We start from the raw sequence: 23,889 nt of genomic DNA, 5'->3' as shown, positions 1-23,889 counted from the left end.
AGAGGAGGAGCAGGGCAGCCACAGAACTGCCAGATGGCCACCTGGGCCTTGCAGAATCTCCAGGCCTCGGCAAGGCCGCTAGTAATTTAGGGGAGGCGCCCAAGCTGTGGGCCGGGGTCTCATCACTGCATGTCCACGGCTGCAAGTCTCAGTCAATGGAGAGAGCCTGGCGGCTGGAACAGCGCAGAAGACGCAGTGGACAAGGCCTGAAGGTGACCTCGCCACCCACCCTGGCACCGCTCTGAGGACCCGGTCAGTTCCCCTAAGCCCCGCAGCCTCTGTAACAGTTAGGATTACACACGTGGGACCAAGCTTAGGTGGCAGCCCATCCCCACCCAAGGGAGGCACCCAGCAACACTGCTGCAGGGCAGAGGGTGGCACTGACCTCGGAGCTTGTGCTGACCTGGCCAGTTCACATGCGGCCCTGTGGATGTGAGCATCACTGCAAGGTAAGCCATTTCAACTTACTTTCTCCAAGTCCTCTTTCAGGCAGATTTCACGCTGCAACTTCTCCTGCAAATTTCTATTTTCTACTTTTAAGAGATCGATTTCTTCCTTGAGCTCCACTGGAAGAAGCACAAGCTGAGCCCTGTGTGCGGTTTCCAAACCCAAGTCTCCAGCCGGCACCTCTGTCTCCAACTCTAAGGCCGTGCTCTGTGCACACAGGAGAGGCTCCCGGGCAAGCTCTGTGGGACCAGGGGCAGAATCATCAGGCTGACCCTCCAACAGACAGGACACTGAGCTTCAGAAGCCCCAGACAACTGCGCGTAGACCCTGAAACCCCTGCGGGAGCACGGTACCAGAAGGGGACACAACACACCCGTCTGTAGCCCAGTGGGCACTGCCATGGGCACTGCACACCAGAAGCAGACGAGCAGACCTGTCCCGAGCTGTCCACACCCGCTGCTGCCCCTCTGGTCTGGGTACCGAGGAATTGGCCCCCCAGAGCTGCTCTGGCAAGGGCTCATCACTGTCCCAGGCTGGAGGAAGTGGCACGGGGCACAACCCAGGGGACTGGAAGATGCTGAGCAGCAGCCATGGCACACCGCTCACGTGGGAAGGAGAACGGGCAGGACAGGGCACCAGCAGGTGTGACCCCGCTCTCTGGGCCACGTGCTAGCCTTCCACAGGCCCACACAGCTCCAAGGGCCCCTGGCCCGGACCCTGAGTCACAGGCCCTCAAGGCAGGACATGTGGACGTGACTCCTCAGCCTGATGTGGGACCCACCCTTTCCCGGGCTCCGTGTCCAGGGCCAGCCGTGCATCCGCTCTCCCGGGCCCCAGTCCATGCCCGGGATGACCACAGCTTCTCCATCCCCATGGCCCCCAGGGACCCCATGCTGCTGCCCAAGCAGACCCTCTCCTGACACACGGGGCCTGCTCCTCGACCCTGGGGAAGGGCCTCCGGCACCCCAGCTACAGAGTCAACAGCCAGCACGCGCAGTGCCAGCGGCTCTCGTGGGATGCGGTCATAGCCCAGAACACCCCTGCAGGCTGGCTGCCACAGGAGCACTTAAAAACATACCTTGGCCAAGCTCCTCCGAACCCCCTGCAGGCAGCTCTCCTTCCAACGCTTCCTGCTGGGCATCCTGGGAGGACGTCCCCGCTGCTAGTTGGCACTGGTGCTTTTCTTCTAACCATGTGCACAAACCCAGGCTCTCCTTTGGGGAAATCACAGAGAAAACCTTGTAAAGAGCCTCTCAGTTTGGTTCCCTGACCCTGCCTCCCACAGAGTTCCCCATGGAACACCCCCTTCCTGAACCTCACACACCACACCACCTAGTGCCCCCACATCTCACTCCAAGAAGGGAGGCAGGCATATCCACTGGAGTCAGCTGTGGGTTCGGGGCCTCCCTGTACCCCACACCCACTGGAACCCGGGGCCCACCTTCCACGTCCCGGGGTCAGACCTGCTGGGCCAGCCATATGGCCAAGGCCCTCGGCTGAAGGGATCCCCTCACTCCCTGCTCCACACTTCCCATCCAGAGCCCATGCTGGGCCACTCCCCTCAATGACGCTCCTGGACACAGACTCCCTAGCGTCCTCATGTGAGGATGAGAGGGAGGGCAGAGGGACCCGAGGCTGGGTCAGCCCTTCCTGCTCTCTCCAAGAGGCAACCTGTCACCGATCTCCCTCAGATTCAACAGAGATCTCGTCAGCCTAAACATCCAGCTCTCAATAAGCTCAAATCATCCTTTAATCAAGACTGAAGTCCTCTTGTATGGTCACTGGAGAAAACAACTTGACTGATAGGCGGAATCAAGTGCCCCCCCTCACTCAGCGCACAGTGGGTCGGGCTTCTGAGTGGAAGAGCAGACCCAGCAAGTCGGGTGAGAGCGACTTACCGTTCAGGGAAAGAAAAGGGGCCAGACATCAGCCCCGCCGAGCAATGGCCAGTTCCAGACGACAAAACAAAAATAAAACACAGGAGAGTGGGGGCAGGGAGATGAGAGCAAGGGCTGCCAGCTTTGGAGAAATAGGCAGAAACACGGCAGCAACACCCAGACACGTGAAAAGACATCCTGGCTCAGTGACAACCCAGGAGTCGCAGCCAGAGATTTACTGGCCAGGGTCAGCGTTGGCCAGAGGGGCGTGAGGGGTCCCACAGCCAGCTAGGGGGAGTTCCACCAGGCACCCTCAGTCCACATGACATGTCAACACGTCAAATACACACCAGGCACAGGCATCCACCATGCACACAAGCCCACACACAGGACTTCTGCTCAAACACACATACGTTCTATGTTTTTACATTCCCTCAGACGATGAGACACAATTTATAAACCTACGAGAAGAAACAGGGACAGAGGTGACCAGTGGGCCAGCGGTGAGCAACCGCTGGAGAGCGCAGGCACACAGAAGGCTCGGAGGAGCACACGTGAGCTGCCCACACACCCGGGAGGCAGACAGGGTGTACAGGGGGCACAGAGGTAACTGCAAGACCCCCAGGGGCTACAGACTACAGAGGCTGGCAAGGGGTGGGGACCCCACTGTGTCCCTCACCTCACGGAGCCCAGCAGGAGACTGGTAGAGACCAACGGCCCTGGGAGAGAAGGCTGCACCCTCCCCCCAGGTAGAGCCCTCCCCCCTCAGTCAGACAGCCCCCAAGACCCCACAGTGCTTCACGCCTCCTGGGATGGCACAACCGTCGGGCACCAACCAATGCACAGACCACCATCGTCGCACATAACACAGAGACCCAGATGGATAGAGACGGAGCAGAAACCTCTCAACACTAACAGTCACCGCCAGAGAAGAGACCAGGAGCGCTCCATCCCTGACACTGAGCAGAGAACGAAGACTAGAGCACAGAGCCAGAGAGCAAAGCCCTTAGAAATTAAAAACGACTGGCACTTCTCTGGGGGTCCAGAAGCTTCAGATGCAGGGGGCGTGGGCCCAATCCCTGGTCAGGGAACTAAGATCCCACATGTCCTGTGGCATGGCCAAAAAATGCCAGCATAAGAAAACTTTTAAATGATAATGAAGATAAGAAACTCAACTTCGGAAATAGAGGAGTGAAGATCTCCTACCCTCAAAGACGCCTAGACAAACGTAAGAAGAGAAATGAGGACTGAAGGACACCAGTGGTTTCCCTCTGGAGGCCCAGTGCGACACTTGCTCACGGAAGACTCAGAGTGCACTGAAGAACTGGCGTCCAAACAGCTGAGCAGCAGCTCCAGACATCGATCTGCTTCTCTCACTGCGCACTGAACCCAGGGACACTAAGGTGTGCCCCTGGAAGCTGCAAGAAAACCCGGGGAGTCGTAGGAACTGCAGACACATCTACTGTCTCCTGACTGGCACAGCAGCCATCGCAGCAGATACACTGTATTCTCCCATGGCTGACCCAGCAGACACAGCCGTGACGCAGCCTCAAGGGCTTTTCAGGTAGAGCTTATTTATGCTTACAGAGCAAAAGTAGCCCATGGCCAAGCGGGTTCATCGTGACACGCAGTGCTATAAGTGATCTCAGCTGTCATATAAACATGTATTTACACAACACGGGGTGAGAGCAAGAGGCCATGGGCCGAGAGAGCCTGGCCGCGCCATTCTGGCTAATCTGCTCTTTCTCTACAGTGTCCCAGACTGAAGAGAGTCAAGGCCCTACCTTTGCCTAGGATGAAAAACGGACCCAAACCCAGACTAAGTGCCATCACAGGACTCTGAGGAGCATGGGGGGCTAAGAGCTGCTGGAGGCTCCCTGGGTTGAAATGGTGTGGGTTGCCATTTCCATCTCCATGGGATCTTTCCCACCCAGGAACTGAAACCAGGTCTCTTGCATTGCAGGCAAATTCTTTACTGACTGAGGTATGAGGGAATCCCTGATGAATGTTGGGATATGTGTGGCTTTTCAAATTAGTGATTTTGTTTTCTTTGGGTAAATACTCAGGAATGGAACTGCTGTATCTATTTTTAATTTTTTGAGGAACCTCCTTCAAGTCAGGCTGACAGCACAGCCTTGCCCAGAGCTGGGGCCGGGAGGACAAAGAAGCCACTCGCCCCCTGGAGCTCTTCGTCCATACAGGTGCACAAGGCTTCCAGCATCACAGAGAGCCTGGTGAGCCCCACTGCCAGAGGACAGAAAGGCCAGAGACGGATGGCACGGAGGCCACTGGCAGAGAGCACAAAGGCCACTGGGAACACGTCCAGCACGCACGCACCCAGTGCTTCCCTCTCAGCGCAGGTCACCAGCACGTGTGAGGCAGGCGGTCAGGGAGCTCATGGAGAGTGTGGGACCTGGGAAGGACCCAAGCTGCCATCCACCCGCCTGCGAGTCATGCTCTGAACCAGCCAGGGGGTCATTTTAAACAAGCAGACACAGTCAGCCTGTGGAGATGCCAGAGACACAAGAGCAAGCCTCCCTCCACTCGCCAGTGTCATGGAAGAAAGCTTTTGTGAAAAGGATGGAAATCCAGACTTGAGAACATAAAGACAGCTCATTTCCCAACTAAAGATTAATGAAATACAGCCTTCTCGTGATGTACTGAGATGCTCATATACCTCAATAGCACACACATACACACAAACTGATTAAAAAGCAGGCAGAGACTGCAACAGACATTTTTCCAAAGAAGACACCCAGACAGCCAAAAGTTACGTGAAAGGACACTCCACATCTCAAATCGTCAGAGAAACACAAATCAAAACCAGTGAGGTATCAGCTCACACCGGTTAGAGCAGCTACTGCTAAAAAAACAAATAACAAATGTCATCAAGGGTGTGGAGAAAAGGGAATGCTTGTGCACTGTTGGTGGGAAAGTAAACTGGTGCAGCCACTGTGGAAAACAGGAAGGAGGCTCCTCAAAAAATCAAAAATAGATACAGCAATGCCACTCCTCAGTATTTACCCAAAGAAAACGAAAACACTAATTCAAAAAGCCACAACACCCCAATATTCATCAGGGATTCCCTCATACCTTAGTCAGTAGAGAATCTACCTGCAACGCGGGAGACCTTGATTTCGATTCCTGGGTGGGAAAGATCCCGTGGAGATGGAAATGGCAACCCACACTTGGAGAATCCCATGGACAGAAAAGCCTGGTGGGTTACAATCCACGCAGTCGCGAGAGCTGGACACGACTTAGCGACTAAACCACCACCGCCACCATTCATGGCAGCACTATTTACAACAGGCAGGACGTGGAAGCAGCCCGAGTGTCCATGTGCATACAGACAGACAGATGAAGCTGTGGCAGCTACGCACATATAGACCTACACACACAGGAACTACTACTCGGCCACAGAAGAGGAGAGCCTGCCTCCTCCTGCAGCCTGGGGAGCAGGAGAGCCCGGTTCTCCTCCACAGAAGAGGAGAACCCGCAACAACGTGGCCGCTCCTTGAGAGTGCCACACCAGGTGGGTCATTCAGACTGAGAAAGAAGTGCTGCATGGGCTCACTTCCACCTGGAATCTAAAAACCCACCTCCGGGAGAAGAAACTGGGGGCTGCCAGAGGCGGTGGAGGGGCTGCGGGCGAAGTGGGTGAAGGGGTCAAACTTCTAGTCAGCGGACAAGAGACCCAGGGAGCCTGCACAGTACAGGGTACAGTCAACAAGGCTGTGCTGTCTGTCTACAGGCACCGAGAGACAGATCTGACAAGCTCTCATCGGGGTACAGCCAACAGTGCCACTCCATCTGTCTACAGGTGCTAAGAAAAGAGATCTTACAAGTTCTCATCAAGGTGCAGTCAATAATACTCTATGTCTATCTACAGGCACTGAGAGAGATCTTACAAGTTCTCATCAGAGTACAGTCAACAACACTGTGTCTGTCTATAGGCGCTGAGAGAGATCTTACAAGTTCTCATCAGGGTACAGCCAACAACACTATGTCTGTCTACAGCCGCCGAGAGACGGATCTGACAAGCTCTCATCGGGGTACAGCCAACAGCGCTACACCATCTGTCTACAGGTGCTAAGAAAGGAGATCTTACAAGTTCTCATCAAGGTGCAGTCAACAATACTCTATCTACAGGCGCTGAGAGAGATCTTACAAGTTCTCATCAGGGTAGAGTCAACAACACTGTGTCTGTCTATAGACGCTGAGAGAGATCTTACAAGTTCTCATCAGGGTACAGCCGACAACACTGTATGACTGTCTTTCTACAGGCACTGAGAGAGATCTTACAAGTTCTCATCAGGGTACAGTCAACAACACTGTGTCTGTCTATAGGCGCTGAGAGAGATCTTACAAGTTCTCATCAGGGTACAGCCGACAACACTATGTCTGTCTACAGGCACTGAGAGCGATCTTACAAGTTCTCATCAGGGTACAGTCAACAACACTTGTCCATCTACAGGCACTGAGAGAGATCATACAAGTTCTCATCGGGGTACAGCCAACAACACTGTATTGTCTGTCTACAGGCGCTGAGAAAGATCTTACAAGTTCTCATCAGGGTACAGTCAACAACACTATATCTGTCTACAGGCACTGAGAGAGGAGATCTTACAAGTTCTCACTGGGTACAGTCGACAACACTATGTCTTTCTATAGGTACTGAGAGAAGTGGTCTTACAAGTTCTCATCAGGGTACAGTCAACAACACTGTACTATCTGTCTATAGGCGCTGAAAGAGGAGATCTTACAAGTTCTCATTGGAGTACAGTCAACGACACTACTGTCTATCTACAGGCGCTGAGAGAGGAGATCTTACAAGTTCTCATAGGGGTACAGTCAACGACACCGTATGTCTATCTACAGGCACTGAGAGAGGGATCTTACAAGTTCTCATTGAAAGAAAAACACTCCGACTGTGGAGGTGCAGGTTCACCAGACTGACCAAGGAGGCCCGTCACATCACACCCAGGCATCCAGTCATCACACCAACACTGGACACTCAGGTCCCGTCAGTCACACCTCAAGACACAACAAAGCCGGCCCATCACCTCAAGCTGCTCCCGCTGAAGGCCGAGTCTGTCAGGATGGTCTCTTTCTTCTTCTGGTGTCTCTTCCAAACAGGCACTGGGTGAATTCAGAGAGAAGCTGTGTAGCAAGAGCCTGACGTGGCACCTTGCCACCAAATCCCACTGTCCCTGGGACCCCACTTCTGTGCCAATCTGCAGGGCCACGCCCACCCACTTTGGCCAGATGTCACCAACCACACCCACATGCAGGTCAGACCAGTGCCAGCTTCAACATCACCAGGCCAAGACCCAAACATGAGTGTGTTCTCCTGGGCTGGGCTGGAAGCCACTCACCTGGTCCCCATGGCCTCCAGCAGGGAGTCATCTCTCCCCTCCTGCAGCCGCCGCTGCAACAGGGTCAGGTCCTCCTGGTAGCTCCGCTCGGCCTCCCTCAGCTTCTCTTCGAAATAGAGCCTCAGCTGCTCCAGTTCGGACTCGTGCCGGCTCCTCTCCTGCTGCTGCTGCTGCTCCAAGTCTCTCTTCAGGAGCTCCAGCTCCTCCACGTGAGACGCCCGGGCCAGCAGCTGCTCACGCAACTCTTTATGGATGGACACAAGCGAACATCTCAGACACGGCACTCGAGGAAATGAGACACTGAAGACTCCACAGCGCAGGGCCAGCAGAGAAGTGTAAAGCAGGGGCCCCATCCCACCCCAAAACCTGTGAATGCACAAAGGCCCCCAGGGCTTGTGCTAGGAGCACAGGGCCTGGAGCAGGAAGACCACCAGGGGGACCACCCGGGCGGCCTCGGCAAACCCCAGTGACCCACGGGAGCAGAGGGCTTTCTCAGGTTGGCTCCCCAAGCCACAGGGGCTCTGCAGACAGAGGAGGGGCCGCCTCTGGGCCACCAGCCAGCAGGAGATGGGACCTCGGTCCCACAGCACTAGATTCTGTCAAAGGGAAGTCAGGTCATGGCAGAGCCCAGCACCTTGACCTCAGCTGTGGGTAACCCTGGGCAGAAACAGCCATGCCAGCTCAGACTTCCAAGCTAATAAATGCGGGTGTTTTTAAGCTGCTGAGATGGAGGTATTTTGTTTACAGCAATGGAACAGTAATACCGACCATAAACAACGGTCACCACCACCACTATTCTGATTAAGAGGTGCTGCCAGCTGGCCCACCGCAGCCAGTGACCAGCTTTCAAATAATGGGGAAGGAAACAGGTCACTGTCCCAAATCTGCGTCCCCCATGAGGGCCGTAACCACACAGGGGAGGGCGCAGAGGCAGCACACAGGCTATAACCCCTGTGTGAAAGCACAACTGAAGCCCAGGCTCAAGTCAGTCCACCAGCTCTGCCTGGAGCCGCCCTCTCCCAGGGACCACCACGGTGGGTACGGGGCACATGGAGCCTACGCACCCCTACAGCCATCAAGGGTGATCTCAGGTCCTTTCTCCGAACTCTGTCCTTCGTTCCCAACAACACAACAGGGCAGATCCTACTGTGCGAGGCCTGTGTGCAGAGCAGCAGACAAGCCCCCGCCTCCTGGCCCTGCGCTCCTGACTGGGTCTTGTGCCCTCAGGAAACATGGCATCACCCTCCAAAATCAGAGCTCAGAGCCATAGGAGCCTAACAACACTTGCCAGAGGTAAGCCTGCAGGCCCAAGAGGTGATATGCAGCAAGGCACACCTGTGCCCCGAGTTCCCGCATGAGAACAGCGTTTCCACGGTGCTTAACCAAGCCCCGTCAGGAGCCGAGGCTCACGTGTGAACGGTGTGTGTCAACACAAGGGAGGACACAGGCTTCCAGAATCATTGCTAGCTCACCTATGGTGAAGCCCAGGGGCCGCCACAGCTCTACACAGTGACACCACAGACCTCAAAACGCACACAGGCTTACAAGACCACTTTTTCAGGCTTGCAAAACTGTTAACTTCTAGTTTGGGGTTTCAGCAGTTCAAACTGCAGCCTTCCGTTCCAGGGACCTGGACTGGGAAGACAAGGTGCTCACCACTCAGCTCCTGCCTGCTGGACCTCGCGGACTCAAGCTGGGCCCCCAGGCACTGGATCTCCTCCCGGGACCGAGCCTGTAGCTCCTCATAGGATGCACGCAGCCTCTCCAGCTGGAAGAGCAGGCACAGTATGGGTGCCGGGCTGTGGCCCTGGCACCAGGTAGGAACGCAGCTGCCTCAGCTCAAGCCCACCCCATCCCCCAGTCGGCAGCCCGGAGACCATCCAGAGGAATCCATGGCGGCCATGGTCTCACATGTGGATGCCTCTCAGGCTGTGGGCTCGTTCCCTGCAGAGACCTGCCCCTACGTTGTTAAGGAGAGTGGAGAAGCCCGCTCCCACCAGCCCCCTCCCCTATCTGTGACCTTGGTCCCTTACCCTCATGCAGCCTGTTTGGTTTTCTCCAAGCTGCCTGGTCAACCTCCCTGGGAAGCATCTCCTCTTTCAGGGTAAACAGAGCTTGCACACTGGGTGTGTGCCACGTGCCAGCCAACCCTGCACCACTGGAGCTGAGGTGCACCACCCGCCTTCCTGGGGGCCTGGGTTGGAGTGGCTGCCAGGCTCCCCAAGTCACCAGCGTGGGGCCAAGCCTCCAAGGGAGAGGGTGGTGCTGGCCTGTGGCTGCCCGCTGCCTATGAAATGGGCCCTTCCTTTTTCAGGGCACAGGACAGAAGATGCCCCTCTGGCTGCCTGTTTCCAGGATGGGGGACTGCCACAGGCCCCACCCGGACAGGCTGCCCTCTGTCTGGAGGAGAGACAGGAGCCAGCACAGCAGGGCCAGATCCGGCTCCTCCTGGGCTCCATGACTCTCTCCCTGCAAACCCATGCACCAGCCTCAGCTAACTCCGTCTGCCAGTCACTTTCTGATTTCTTGAATCAATGCATGGGGCACTGCTTGGCTGCTGGTCTTGGTGATAAAGGCCCTTCAGGTTCTTGAGTGAGATACATCCACATCACCCACATTTTAGTACGTAGAGTCCCATTGGAATAAAGTTCTGAAGATGTGAGCAGCAGAACCTTGCACCCTTGATGGCTGGAGCCTGTAGACATTCCAGGGGTGCTTGTCAATGGCACGAATTCTCCAAGGGTAGGACTGGACACCATCATTAAGTCACAGTCACAGACTTTACCTCCTGATGTGACTACCTACTGCCTCTAGCAAATACTGAGAGTCCCTTTAAATTAGGGCTTAGAGTATGGAGGTCCCTCAAAAAACTAAAAACAAAACTGCCATATGACCCAGCAACTCCTGGGTATACACCCAAAATAATGGAAAAACTAATTTAAAAAGATATATGCACCCTGAAGCAACGAAAGTATCAACTGACAGACAAACGGATAAAGAAGACATGGACACATATAGAACGGAGTACTGGCTGCACGTGCAGTCGCTCAGCCATGTCTGACTCTTGTGACTCCATGGACTGCAGCCCACCAGGCTCATTCTCCAGGCGAGAATACTGGAGTGGATTGCCATCTCTTCCTCCAGGGGATCTTCCTGACCCAGAGATCGAACCTGCATCTCCTAGGTCTCCTGCATTGGCCAGCGGGTTCTTTACCACTGAGCCATGTGGGAATCACATAATGGAACACTACACAGCCATGAAAAAAAAATACTGTCATCCACAGAAACATGGATGGACTGGAGAATATTACACCAAGTGAAGTAAGTCAGAAGGAGAAAGACAAATACTGTATATTATCACGAACATGTGCAATCTAAAAAATAAATACATATACAAAAAGACTCACAGTTATAAAGAACAAGCTATGGTCATCAGTGAGGAGAGGGGAGGGGAGAGAGGCAAGTTAGGGGACGAGATTAAGAGGTACAAACTATTAAGTATAACTAAGTATAAAATCAACTATACTGTATAACACAGAGAATACAGACAATACTTTATAATAGCTATAAATAAAATATAATCTTTAAAAACTGGGAATCACTATGCGGTGCATCTAAACTCACACAGTACTGTAATTCACCTACACCTCGATTTAAAAGTAAAAAAACATGTAACACAAATTAGGGCTTAAATTTTGGCTGATGACAGAGCGTGAATCCAATCCAGGGTCTCCTCAACTCCGTCCTGCACTGACAATTCAAAGAAAGAAGCCGGTGCCCACCTCCAGCTGGTTCTCCTTCTCCTTCTCTTGGAACTTCCGCTCCAGCTCCTCCAAGTACTGGCAGTGCTCCAACTGCAGGTCTGCGCGGAGCTTGCTCAGGGAGGCCTCGTGCTGCGCCTCCTGCGTCTGAAGGGAACCTGCCAACGGGCCAGGGCCTCAGTTTGTGACGGCAGTGCCCTCCACCTGCAGCGACAGCTGCACGCACCGCGTGTCCCCAGGCTCCCTGCAGACCCTGTTTTCTCTCTTAGGGAGAAACTCTCTTCTTAGGACTCTCCTCTCCTCTGGGACAGAGGGAGGGAGGAGGAAGGGGAAGGCACAGGCCAGCAGACAGTGCCTATTGCCAGTGGGTGTCACCGTGTAGTAGAAAGTGAACGACTGCATATTACTTTTTTGGTAGCAAAACAAACATGTCCCAGTAGAAGAACACATAAAACTGTCTCTGAAATGAAGGGTTCTGGAAATTTCAGGGGACCTGAGAGGCCTGAGACCCACAAGGCAGGACCACACTGGCTTTGTCCTGCTGGCCCGTCACACAACAGTCTCCCTAGGATGACACAGGAAAACCAGCCCCTCCAAATTGCTCATGTTACTTAAAGACTCACATTCAGCTTGATTTTTGGCTTGAAAAACCTTCTCCAACTCAGCTTTCTGTTGTGCCAATTCTTTCTTAAACTGGTTTTGTAAATTCTCCAGTTCTGACCGATGCTTTTCCAATAATTCTTGGCGTAGGTTTTCTAAACATGAGTCTCTCTCAGATTCCCAGTCTTGCTTCAGAATCTAATTTAAATGAGAAAGAGGAAATGATAGCCAATGGTTGATTATTGAGGTAAAAATATTTCAACCTTGCATTCAAAACCCAGTCATCCCTGCTCAGACGAGACTATGAGTACAGCATGCGGCTTGAGACGTCCAGTCAGACAGGAACAGCAGAAGGCAAACATCCCAGGACACAGGGGCCTGGACCGCCGCCAGAAACAGAAGTGGCCTCGCAGCAGAAGCACAGGAACTTAGCTGACAAGCCAGACATCCGTCACCCACACAGACCCAGGTGCTGCAGCAATGTCACCCAGCTCTGCAGGGCCAGACTCTGTCCAAGCGCCCCAGGCTGGACAGCGGGGACTGAGGGTGCCCTGAGCTGGGGCCTAAGGCTGTCCTCCACTTGCCAGCTGTCCGGAGTGGCCAGGACACAGTCCCCAACAGCACCCGCTACCACTGCCATCACCAGTGCCAAGAGCTCTTCTACAAAGATGGACTTGAAAAAGGGACGGGCCACAAGAGTCAAAAGTGTGGTGAGCGACTTCCTCAGAAAAGAGCTAATCCTCTTACACCCTAAATCAGAACTCTCCCCACTAAAGGGGGCGTGGAGTGGGAGCAGCAGGACAAGCAGAGCACTGGCCGGTGCGCTCAGCGCTGTCAGCACACCGACCTCTGCCTTCACCCCCGGGGACGCTCGTCCCGCATCCCCACCCCACCACGGCTTCCTAAGTAGTGTCCGCCTCTCCCATTCCTGACGACCGAGGTCTGCGTCCCGAGCACAGCCAGGGCCAGGCCACAGGGCTGCTCAGAAGCCAGACGGGAGGGAAGAGACTCCCATCGCACCAGGCCACACAAAAGACTCGAACAGTTGCCGAGGAATCCACGCCGGGCAGACAGAGCAGTGCACCACACTGCCCTGGCGACTCCAGCTACGACTGCGTTGTGAGAATCAAGTGGGAGACCCCGGCGGGTGAGGGAAATACCACCTGCACGGAATGACACTTTCCCATCCTATGTACCTCTATCATCTGGGCATTTTTTTCCATTTCTGATTGTAGCTTCTCCTTCAGCTCAGCTGCAAGACAAACAAACATGACAAGTGGCTCGGATCACCGAGGCTCAGACTTCCCCACAGTCTGGTTCCCCAGAGAGGATAAGGCTCTCGCGCCACAGGCCACTCCACAGAACACTCGCCAACACCAACAGGACAGGACAGGAGGCACCTGAGAGAATCGAGAAGGTGAAGATGGCTGCTTTGATTAGCAAATCACGCTTGTGCCCAACAGAGCACAGGCGGCGTCCAGCCAGAGCAACAGTCTAGGAGGGCCATGTGAGGCTGGCTCTGAGCCTCACAGATCACTGAGCCCGCCTCATCCTGCTAGTAGAACCTCGGCCCATCCGCCCCGAACCGGGCCCCACGCACACCCACAGCCTGGAGTCCAAGATCCTGCAGGGCCAGCTTCCAGGCTGGGTGCTGGACAATAGGTAAAGACGTTTCAGGTTCCAACAGCTCCCCACCAGGAGGGAAAAAGCACTAGAAAAGAGGTGCCAGGCACCAGGGGCAGAGGAGATCAACTGGGCCGGGGGTGCAGCCGAGCGTGGAACTGGGGGAGCAGCAGCAGGCGACAGCCAGCACCACCAGGTGCCAGGAGGGTGGCCCAGCAAGCCCGGGATCCATGCAGAGATCCAGCCACTGCCCTGCAAGGGCAGGTTCCACCAGGTCCACAGGGACCCCGCCCACGGCAGAGTGCAGGGAGTGGAGAGCAGATGGGCCTCTCTGGGGACTGTTCCCAGGGGTGCTGGTGGAGGAAACAGCATCGAAACAGGCCTACGACAAGCATGTTTCATATTTTTAAAATTTAACAAAAGCAGGGGAGGACATGGAATAATCTCTTTGTGTTTGCCTGAATCTCTGTGAAGATGCATCAGAGGACTGAGGGGGATGCTTCTGGGGGGTAAGGGGGGAAGGAGAGGAAGACTCTGCAACCCAGGGTGGGTCAGAGAAAACAGCCCAGGGACTCTTCTTGGGGAAAAACGTTCTGAGCAGGAAAAACAAGAAAAGCCACCAAAGTGCTGCCTTGAAACAGTTTTAAACGAGTGAGTTATCTGGTATATGAATTACAGCTCAATAAAACTATTACATAAAAATTGATTTTTACAAAAATACCAACAGAAAATGTACCAAGAAACAAAAAATGACAACATAAAAGTTCACTTTAAGGCCAGAGAACTGCAAGATTGAAAGGTGCCTGAGGTGCCACCAGCAGCGAGACAGCCTCTGAGCACAGTGAGGAGCCAGGGGTGGGGTATGGGTGGGCTGGGGGGTCTGAGGCAGTGGTAGGGGTCCAGTAGGGGATAGAGGTCCAGGTTGGGGGTCCAAGGCAGGGATTCGGGTCTGAGGTGGGGATGAGGAACTGGGATGGGGATGGGGGTCTGAGGTGTGGGTCTGGGGAGGGAATGGGGGTCTGGGATGGGGATCTGGGATGGGGACTGGTGTCTGGGGTGGGGGTCTGGGGCAGGGATGGGGATCTAGGGTGGGCTGAGGTGGGGATGGGGATCTGGAGTGGGGATGGAGGTCTGGGATGGGGGTCTGGGATAGGGATGGGGGTCTGGTGTGGGGGTCTGAGATGGGTGTCTGGGGCAGAGATAGGGGTCTGGAGTGGGGGACTGGGATGGAGGTCTGGGATGGGAATGCGGGTCTGGGGTGGGGGTCTAGGATGGGAATGGGGGTCTGGGATGGGGGTCTAGGATGGGAATGGGGGTCTGGGGTGGGGGTCTAGGATGGGAATGGGGGTCTAGGATGAGGATGGGGGACTGGGATGGAGGTCTGGGATGAGGACGGGGGACTGGGATGGGGGTCTAGGATGGGAATGGGGGTCTGGGGTGGGGGTCTAGGATGGGAATGGGGGTCTGGGGTGGCCATAAACTGTGGCCAGAGACAGAAAGTGAAGAAGCGACGAAGAAACTCACAGCTCTCACGCCAGGACCCTCTGCTGACATCCCCAGGTTGTCGCCCAGCCCCGTGCACAGCCACCGTGCATACCTGCCTCCTCGCGGACCAGCTCCAGCTCCCGGCGTGCACGGCTCTGCAGCAGGGCCCGCTCCTGTGCGTGCCGCCCGGTGAGCTCAGCGTGCAGCTCGGCCAGTGCCGCCTCCTTCTCGCGCTGCAGGTGCGCCTGCGTCCGCTCCAGCCGTGCTGCGTGCATGTCACTCAGGCTCAGGCGCAGCACCTCCAGCTCCAGCTCCTGGAGGACAGTGAGTTAGTTGTGTGCCGCCACGGAAGACAACGTCATGCCGCCCTCGTGAGGCATGCAGTGTTGCAAACCATAGGACGGAGGTAGGATGGTGGCTGCCAGGGGCTGCGGAGATGCCATCAGCAAACATGGTTTCAGGGTGATGAGATAAGAGCTGTGGAGACAGATGGAGCTGAAGGATGCACAACACTGTGAATGGATGAGCACCGCTGAACTGTGCACCAGGAGCATTAAGATGAGAAATCTTATGAGTGCTTTACTAGCTTGGTACAAACGTAACTGAGGTTTTTGCATTGCTGAAATCTGCTGTCTGATATTGGTACAAATGTCGTTATTTTATACATAATTTTGATGAGCATTTCTTAATTTTTTTCTGCTAATGACTTATTACTTTAAACTAGGGAAATGACGTTAGACAAAAAACAAATTCAAGCAATTTTCTTATTTGAGTTCAAAATGGGTCATAAAGCAGTGATGACAACTCACAACATCAACAACGCATTTGGCCCAAGAACTGCTAATGAACGTACAGTGCCAAGAAGGTTCAAGAAGTTTAGCACAGGAGATGAGAGCCTTGAAGATGAACAGCACAGTGGCAGGCCATTGGAAGCTGACAACAACCAATTCAGAGCAATCATCAAAGCTGATCCTCTTACAACTACACTAGAAGCTGCTGAAGAACTTGTTGACCATTTACAGTCTTGGCATTTGAAGTAAACTGGAAAAGTAAAAAAGCTCAATAAATTAGTACTTCATGAGCTGACCAAAAATAAAAAATATCACTGGTTTGAATTATCATCTTCTCTTATTCTATGCAACAACAACAAATCATTTCTCAATCGGATTGTGATGTGTGACAAAAAGTGAGTTTTATACAACAATCAAGGACAACCAGCTCACTGGTTGAACCAAGAAGAAGCTCCAAAGCACTTCCCAAACCCAAACTTGCCAAAAAAAAAAAAAAAAGTCATGGTCACTCTTTGGTAGTCTGCTGAAGGTCTGACCCACTATGGCTTTCTGAATCCCAGCAAAACCATTACACCTGAGAATTATGCTCAGCAAGTCGATGAGGTGCACCAAAAACTACAAGGCTTGTAGCCAGCACTGGCAACAAAATGGCCCCAATTCTTTTCCACAACAACGTGTGATCAACTTTAAAAGTGGAATGAATCGGGCTATGATGTTGATTCAGCCACCATAATCACCTGACCTCTCGCCAGAAGACTATCAGTTCTTCAAGCATCTCAACAATTTTTGCAGGGAAAATGCTTCCATAACCAGCAGGAGGCAGAAAATGCTTTCCAAAGGTTCACTGAATCCTGAAGCATGGATTTTTACACCATAGGAATGAGCAATCTTATTTCTCATTGGCAAAAACGTGCTGATTACAGCAGTTCCTACTTTGATTAATAAAGAAGTGTTTGAGCCTAGTTGTAATGATTTAAAATTTATAGCCTGAAACCACAATTGCTTTTGTACCAACCTAATACAATTTTTAAAAAGACCATGACAAAAATAGAGGTTAAGGGACGTATAAACAGAGTTTAAATAATTATGCAAGAGGAAAGTGAATGTGATTAAATTTATACTTAGACAAACTAAGTATACATACTGTATTTCATAATCTCACCATTAAAAGAACAGAAACTGTGTACTATTACTTCAAAATGCATAAAAGGATAATTTCTTTGTAAATCCCATGATAAATAATAATTCAAAGAAGGCAAAACAGGTGAAAAGAAAGGAAAAAAACAGGCAAGACAAACAGAAAACCCAAATTAAATGTCTGGTGTAAGTATAGGCACAGCAGTGATGACATTAGATACAATGGAATTCACTGCCAAATAAGAAGACAGATTGTCAGGCTCAGTTAAAAATCAACCCTATGCTATTCACCAGACATACATCTTAAACTGACGTCTGCAGAGATGCTAAAGGTGAAGGAGAAAAGAGACCAGGTCCACTGACACAGAGCTCCACGGCAGAATCAGCAAGTGAGTGCTCACTTGGGGTGGACAGTAGGGATCAAGGCCAGCACTGTCCCACCTCTGACCAGCAGGGGGTCACCTGCTGCACATGGTGTACTTATCTGGTGGGCTATATGTAAGCTCTGTGTATTTTTCCACCAAGATGCTACAAGTCACAGCTTAAACAAGTATGAAATGTGTATTTAAGACTGGGTCTCACAGACTCCATCAGAGACCATTTTTCCAAGCCCTATGATCTAGATTTCTCCTGCAATAATGCAGATTAAAAACCAAACTTGCTCACTGCTACAAGTAGTGTGAACTGAGTCCAGCCAGAATTGAGTGTCTAAAATACCATTATTTTGTATTAACTTCTAATGGAGTATAATCTATAAAACTACTGAATCACCATGCTTTACACCTGAAACTACCATAATAATGTACAACAACTATACTTCAATTAAAAAAAAAAACAGATAAAATATAAGACTTTCAAGACAACACTTTGATATTGGTCAATATCTAATAATTTTTCTTGCAAATGCTAACAAAACTGAATTGATTTGAAAAAGGAATCAATTCAATATCCACGGAAGTCACACCAAGCACTCTGGGAGGAGCTGGGACAGTAACACTGACCCCCAGCCTGCACGCCCGACCCCTGCAGCGTCTCAGTGTGGGCCAGGCCTGGGAAGCACACTGGTCAATGACAGAAACCCGCAGGGCAGAAAGGCGGCTCCCCACCCCCCACCGCCGCCCGACACCCACCCGACAAGTGAGGAGGGCGTGAAGTGAGGCCTTCCATGCAGGGAGCTCTGCCTCTGGTTCCCATGCATGGGAGGAGACAAGGACCCACCTTAACAGTGAACCCAGGGAAAGCTCACCTTCGTCATGACCCCGGGCTGCTCTGCACAGTGGCCATCCAGCTTCGGCGGCGTCCTCTCTCTGCTGGGCTCCTGCAGCTGGCGGGGAAGGGCCAGGAGGGGTGTCCACAGTGGCACCTGGGTGGCCCCGGCCCCTCTGCCCCCGATCCCTCCACCTCGGCCCCACTCCAGGCCTGCTAGGTCCATCTACAGTCTCCTCCTAACCAGTCTCAACTCTAAACATTTTTTGTAACTTGTTTCCCTCATGATGATGCTGCATGATTTTTAATGAATCCTGTTTCTTTAAGTTATTTCACTGTGCGCTTAACGTTTAAATCACTAAATTTTAGTTTCTCCACAAATCCTGGCCTTTCACATTCATGAACATTTTCTAAGCTCTTAATCTGAGACAAATTCAAATATTTCATCTTCAAGATTTTCCTTTTTTGATAAACCTTTTCCTTAAAAACCTGTAAAGTAGAATTTCGTTTTCCTAAATCACCTCAAAATTGAATTTAAAGTTTTCCAACAAATTTCCCCCCAATAGTTTTGACACTTAAATTTATAATAATCTGGGGCTTTTATCTGCAAGAAGGCTCAGTGCATTCTCCTTGTCAACTCACTGGTGGCTTCCCACCACGTCCATATGGGCTGCCAGACCCGACAACACGTCACTCACTGCTGTCAGAGTGTCAGAGTCTGCTGGACCCAACTGCAGTTAGCAGTTTCATTTCTGGGCAGTTATAACTACTTGAGAAGGCTGGCATAATTTTATCTTTCATACAGGCCTTCCAAAGAACAGTGAAAAGAATCTTTTTTTTTTTTTACTAGAGTAAAACATTTTATCTTGCAATTACTGCCAGACCCCTGCATTTACATAGGATGCAAGATGGATCTGAGCAACCTGCTTCTCCTCTAACACAATGCTATTTCATCATCATAAGGATGAATCTGTCAATTCAATTATTCCCAAGCATGCCAACAATGCTTTAAATAATGAGGATGCAGAGGAACCACTAAAAGGGCAAGGGGCAATGAACTCCTCTCTCCTCCAGTTTTCTACGTGACTAGAGAGACCATCTTTGTGTCCTGCTTTCAAGGTGACAATTCAGGGAGGGGCTTCTCTGGCAGTACAGCGGTTAGGACTCTGAGCTTCCCCAACAGGGCACACTGGTTCAAATCCTGGTGTGTGTGTGTGTCTGTGTTGCTCAGTAGTGTCCAACTCTTTGCAACCCCATAGACTGTAGCCCACCAGGCCCCTCTGTCCATGGGATTCTCTAGGCAAGAACACTGGAGTGGGTTGCCATTTCCTTCTCCAAAAGGAACTATAGAAAGAAAGAAAGTGAAGTCACTCAGTCATGCCCAATTCTTTGCGACCCCATGGACTCCATGGAATTTTCCAGGCAGGAGTACTGAAGTAGGTTGCCATTTCCTGCTCCATCAAATCCTGGTAGGGGACCTGAGATCCCACTATGCCATTTGACATGGCCAAAAATTTTAAACAGCCCAGCAAATGTGAAGCTAGCATACTGGGTTATTCTATTTATAAAACACTCAAAACCAGCAAGACTATAAACTATTCTTCTACAAGTCAAGGTGCTCCAAACACAGAAAGTAACGAGACAGATCACAGAATTAAAACACAGAAACCAGGCCAGAAATCCTCAAGCAGACACAGGAGATTGTCTTCACAGCCAAAGGACAGGAGAGATCTTTTGGACAGGACACAGAAATCACTTAACACAGAAAGAAATGATGAGATCAACACCAAAGTGAAGAATATTTGCCTATCACAAGACACCATTAAGAACAAAGCTAGGTAAGCAAGACCAGGAAAAATATTTCCAGTACATATATCCCAAGAAGGGGAGAAGGGAAAATCCACCCACTCCAGTATTCTGGCCTGGAGAATTCCATGGACTCTAGTCCATGGGGTCACAAAGAGATGGACAGGACTGAGCAACTTTCACTTTCTTTACTTCTAACAAATAACTAGGAACAATAAAGACAAAAAAGAACCACAGGTTCCCCCAAGACCAAAAGTTGAGCCTTCCTAAGAAAGTTCTCGTAAGCCAAAATGGCCTAAAAGTAAAGAATCAATTGCATTTCTTCATAAAAGTGAAAACACTCTCTGGATTTCTTTCAGTTAGCAAAAAACAGGTATTAATTTGGCCTTTTATAAAAGTGAAATGGTGTAAAGCAAACATTAAAAAAGTGGAGATATTCCACTTTAAATATTCCACTTCAGTTAACAAATTTGTTTTTCACAAGCATGAGAATTGGCAATTCTGAAGCTTATTTAAGTGTATTTTAAGACTGAGTAAATAAAGATATTGTAAATAAGGATGTCAGGTTTCTCACCATGGGTAAAAGGAGCTAAAAGTAAAAAAAGGGGGGAAGCTAGAATAAAATTTGTACTGTTGGATTAAAATTGAAGATATTACTATTAATTTAGGATTTTTACTATACATACAAATAAAGAAATATGTACAGATGTGTTTGAATATACATTTACTTACATTTTCCTGCTCTCTTTTGAAACAGCCCAGAAGCAACTACACCCTGCTAGTAATAAGCGCACTGAGCACACAGATCTTGGCTTCTAAAGCCATTCTCCAGCAAAAGGAACCAGGGCTCCTAGAAGAAATGACTGTTTGGGGCTGTAGAAAGGAAAGAACCAAATAAGCCTGGAAAGCCTTGGTGCAGAAAGTATGGAAGTAGGTGCCAGCAAACAATGAGCACATGTTGAAAGGTCACAGATGCCAATCCAAAGGCACTCCCAATGGCCAAATGTACGTTTCAGCAACAAAATAAACACTGATACGATGGATTAAAACCCATAATAGAGTAAGTATCTAGCAGTCCATACTGATATAAATGATTGAATAAATAAATAAGTTGGGGAGGAACAACAGTTCCTCCTTAGAGTAAAACACCAATTAACATATGTAGGTGGAATGATGGAAACAAAGTCATCATCCAGCCAACACCGCAGTAGTTCCTGCAGGTGAGAGTCCTCAATGAAAGCTAAAACTGACAGATTGTTTACAGGGTCTCTAAGTACCTCCACACTATACACTTATTAACTACAAAGGGAAAAAGAAAAACTTTTCTATCAGAAGAAATCTGGCAGGCCCCCCCAGTAGTGAGACATACCACCCGTGCTTCTTCTCAGATACCCTTGGCAGGCAACATCATCACCTCCACAGTGTTCCTGCTAAAATGTACTACCTGACTTCAATCAGGAGAAAACATCAAACAGAGCCAAACTGACAGGGATCCTACCACATAACTAGCTGCTGCTGCTGCTACTAGGTTGCTTCAGTCGTGTCCGACTCTCGCCCACAAATGTCCAACTTATAAAACACAAAGGAAGACTGAGAAACTGTCCAGATTGGAGGAGACTAAGGTGACAAGGCACTAAACTGCAATATAGAATCCCAGACCAGAAAAAAATGGGAAAAATTAGAAAAAGCTCTAGCAATCAGCTCACAGTATTGTTTCAATGTTTACTGAAACTGCATAATCATTTACACTGTGATTATATAGATATCAAATGTTTCAGGAATCTAGGTGAGGGATATCCAGGAACTCTGCCATTTTTTACAAACTTTTTGCAGCTCTAACATTATTTTAAAACAAACAGCTGAAAAATACAAAACTTTTAAGTTAAAAAAAATAAAGACTTGTCTAATCTGAAAGTAAAGATACGAAATAATAAATGCTAACTTACACTATGAGCCTTTCTCCTCAAAGAGCCTAGGCAGGAAACATACAGAGAAAAGCCACTGAGAGTAAGTGCTTGGCCCCCTCAGCATGGCGTTCAGGTACTTAGCTACGATACAAGGCTACTGAGAACCACAGCTCCACCCCAGAGAAGCAACAAGAAGACAGCATGAACAATAACTGAGGCCCAGTCTCAGGTCTCTGAGAGCACAGGCACTGGAGGGCGAGTCAGCCGGGCACAGGCTGGCCCAGAGGCGCAGGCACCAGAGTTCCGCAGCAGCTCCCAGGCAAAGTCGGAGCACCATGACCAGGCCTTCCCATTTGCCAAAAGCAGCATTCTAGGTTTGTAGGCAGAATATCATAAACTATGCTGGTAATCATCCCATTTTTTTTCAATAAGGCAGTGCAAACACAACATGGTTTTCAGTCAGTCTGCCCTGGGCCACCAATGTTCTGCTCATTCTAGCAAACCCCTGCCCTGCCCCTGCCACACATAAGCAACAGATTCTCCTGGTTCAAGGCCCCTTGCTTATAATACAGGCCAGAGGAGGCCCCAAGGAGAGCCCCCAGCCCTCGACATGTGCAGCGAGGCCACGCACCCTGCACACGCAGGTCCACACCTGTCCCTGCAGCCACAGGGCCTCAAGAAGCAGACAAGACAACATTTCTGGGACACCTTCACCCCTTGCCTCCTCATTCCACGTTCAGAAAGACGGGGAAGGCTACAACCAAGAACGAGGCGGATTTGAGAGCACATGAAAGGACGTTACGGTTTAAGTGTCAAAGGGGCTGCTGCACAGCCACACGTGAGGAGGCCACACTTGGCAAGTTTCCGTTACCACAGCATCACCAACACAGACACTCGCCTTCAAACAGTCCATTCAACATTTCTCAAAATCATGTGATGAAGAGAAAACTTTTAACTGTAAGTAAAACTACAAAAATATACTCCCCATCTGTAAGATAGAGTAAAACCCTCTTTCCCTAACTTTGGATAGACAAAAACAGACCCAACACTACTTTCAGTACATTAGGCTAACAAGAACTAGAAGATAAGAAAAACGTGAAAACACAAAGCTGACTAAATGCACCTGAGCGGCTTCAGCACCATCAGGGGTGTCACTGCAGGTCGGGTTCTTGCCAATGTCCAGGCCGCCCAGGGGCCCACCGTCTCCGGGCGCAGCTACCGGACTCTCCTCCGCGACAGGCGCATTGACAGTCGTGCCCTTCCTCTTCGCCGGCGTTTTCTTCGAATGCGTACAGTCACCTTTTGTTTTTCTCTGTCTGAAGTGAGCAAGCTGCGCAGAAATGTAGAAAAGTAGCAGAGACAAAGGTAAGCAAGGAAGAAGCAACAGAACCACAAGGTGAGAGAGCTTGCGGGGAGCATGAGGCTCTGGGGCCCGCGCAGCCCACGTGGCCACACCTGGCCAGACACACGTCACCTGGGTCCCTGCCCCACAAACACTGCCGCCATCAACATCGAGGCACTGGGATTCAGAGTCACACTGAAGAACTTAACAGTGAGGATGGTTAATGATGCCCACAGACAAAGGAAAGCAATAAGGCTGGCTGGCAGAATAGCTTCTCTAGCCCGTAACAGTTTACAAAAAAATTCAAAAATTTAGAGATGCATCTATTTTAAAAACTGATAGCTTAATCAAGGCACGGTTACAGTTTAAAATTATATAAAAGCTAAATCTCTCCCCTTTTGCCCCATTTTCCCCCAATCAGGGAAATATATAGTGTAGCCAAAACTTCCTTGCCATAGATTCTGAGACAAGGTACAGAAATAGCAAAAAATTAATTAAGCCAGGTCAATCTAACATCCTCCTTTATGGAATC

At 50.7% G+C, this 23,889-nt stretch overlaps 1 protein-coding gene across 20 annotated transcripts in view; it reads right to left on the bottom strand.

Annotated features, from left to right (window-relative positions):
* PCNT (pericentrin) overlaps positions 1 to 23,889 on the bottom strand; it is a 106,801-nt gene that overhangs the window by 80,752 nt on the left and 2,160 nt on the right. For all 20 annotated transcript variants that reach the window (XM_069566749.1, XM_069566845.1, XM_069566759.1 and 17 more), the window contains exons 2-12: positions 23,139 to 23,345; positions 18,343 to 18,420; positions 15,281 to 15,482; positions 13,257 to 13,312; positions 12,084 to 12,258; positions 11,482 to 11,618; positions 9,356 to 9,467; positions 7,700 to 7,943; positions 7,388 to 7,463; positions 1,526 to 1,661; positions 469 to 686 (exon numbers count right to left, since the gene is read on the bottom strand). In XM_069566749.1, the coding sequence (XP_069422850.1) occupies positions 469 to 686; positions 1,526 to 1,661; positions 7,388 to 7,463; positions 7,700 to 7,943; positions 9,356 to 9,467; positions 11,482 to 11,618; positions 12,084 to 12,258; positions 13,257 to 13,312; positions 15,281 to 15,482; positions 18,343 to 18,420; positions 23,139 to 23,345 (1,641 nt within the window). The remainder of the gene's footprint in view (positions 1 to 468; positions 687 to 1,525; positions 1,662 to 7,387; positions 7,464 to 7,699; positions 7,944 to 9,355; positions 9,468 to 11,481; positions 11,619 to 12,083; positions 12,259 to 13,256; positions 13,313 to 15,280; positions 15,483 to 18,342; positions 18,421 to 23,138; positions 23,346 to 23,889) is intronic.

This window comes from Ovis canadensis, chromosome 1 (assembly GCF_042477335.2).
Source record: "Ovis canadensis isolate MfBH-ARS-UI-01 breed Bighorn chromosome 1, ARS-UI_OviCan_v2, whole genome shotgun sequence".
Lineage (NCBI taxonomy): Eukaryota > Metazoa > Chordata > Mammalia > Artiodactyla > Bovidae > Ovis > Ovis canadensis.
Note: the sequence above shows the minus strand (reverse complement) of the source record. Positions and strands in the feature narration are given on the sequence as shown.